This window comes from Eimeria mitis, genomic scaffold (assembly GCF_000499745.2).
Source record: "Eimeria mitis Houghton genomic scaffold, Emh_scaff2700, whole genome shotgun sequence".
NCBI classification, from domain to species: Eukaryota; Apicomplexa; class Conoidasida; order Eucoccidiorida; family Eimeriidae; genus Eimeria; species Eimeria mitis.
Genome location: NW_013571045.1, coordinates 3,111 through 3,474, shown reverse-complemented (window position 1 = coordinate 3,474; position 364 = coordinate 3,111). Strand labels below are relative to the sequence as shown.

The window sequence follows — 364 nt, the reverse complement described above, 5'->3', positions numbered from 1 at the left end:
AAGCAGCTAACCTCCACTCAAACGCACGCAGTGCTGCAGCAAGAGGAGCAGCAACAGCAGCAGCAAGCGTACCCCGGGTGCCGAAGAGCTCTTCGCCGGCAGCAACCTGCGCCCACAGAGCAGCAGCAGCAATAGCAGCAGGAGCAATAGCAGCAGCAGCAATAGCAGCAGCCGTGATAGCACCAGCAACAACAGCAGCAGCAGCAGCAGGAGCAGCAGCAACAGCAGGAGCAGCAGAAATACCAGCAGGATCAGCAGAAGCAGCGGCTGCAGCAGCAACAGTAGCAGCAGAAGAAGCAGCAGAAGCAACAGCAGCAGAAGCACCAAGAGCAGCAACAACAGACATACTCGCTTGAGGAGGGAG

The 364-nt window shown here is 58.0% G+C and overlaps 1 protein-coding gene across 1 annotated transcript in view; it reads right to left on the bottom strand.

Moving 5' to 3' along the window:
• EMH_0057450 (uncharacterized protein) overlaps window positions 1-364 on the bottom strand; it is a gene marked incomplete at both ends in the record, with an annotated part of 7,372 nt that overhangs the window by 4,130 nt on the left and 2,878 nt on the right. Inside the window, one exon of the mRNA XM_013497479.1 lies at window positions 3-106. Within this exon, the coding sequence (XP_013352933.1) occupies window positions 3-106 (104 nt within the window). The remainder of the gene's footprint in view (window positions 1-2; window positions 107-364) is intronic.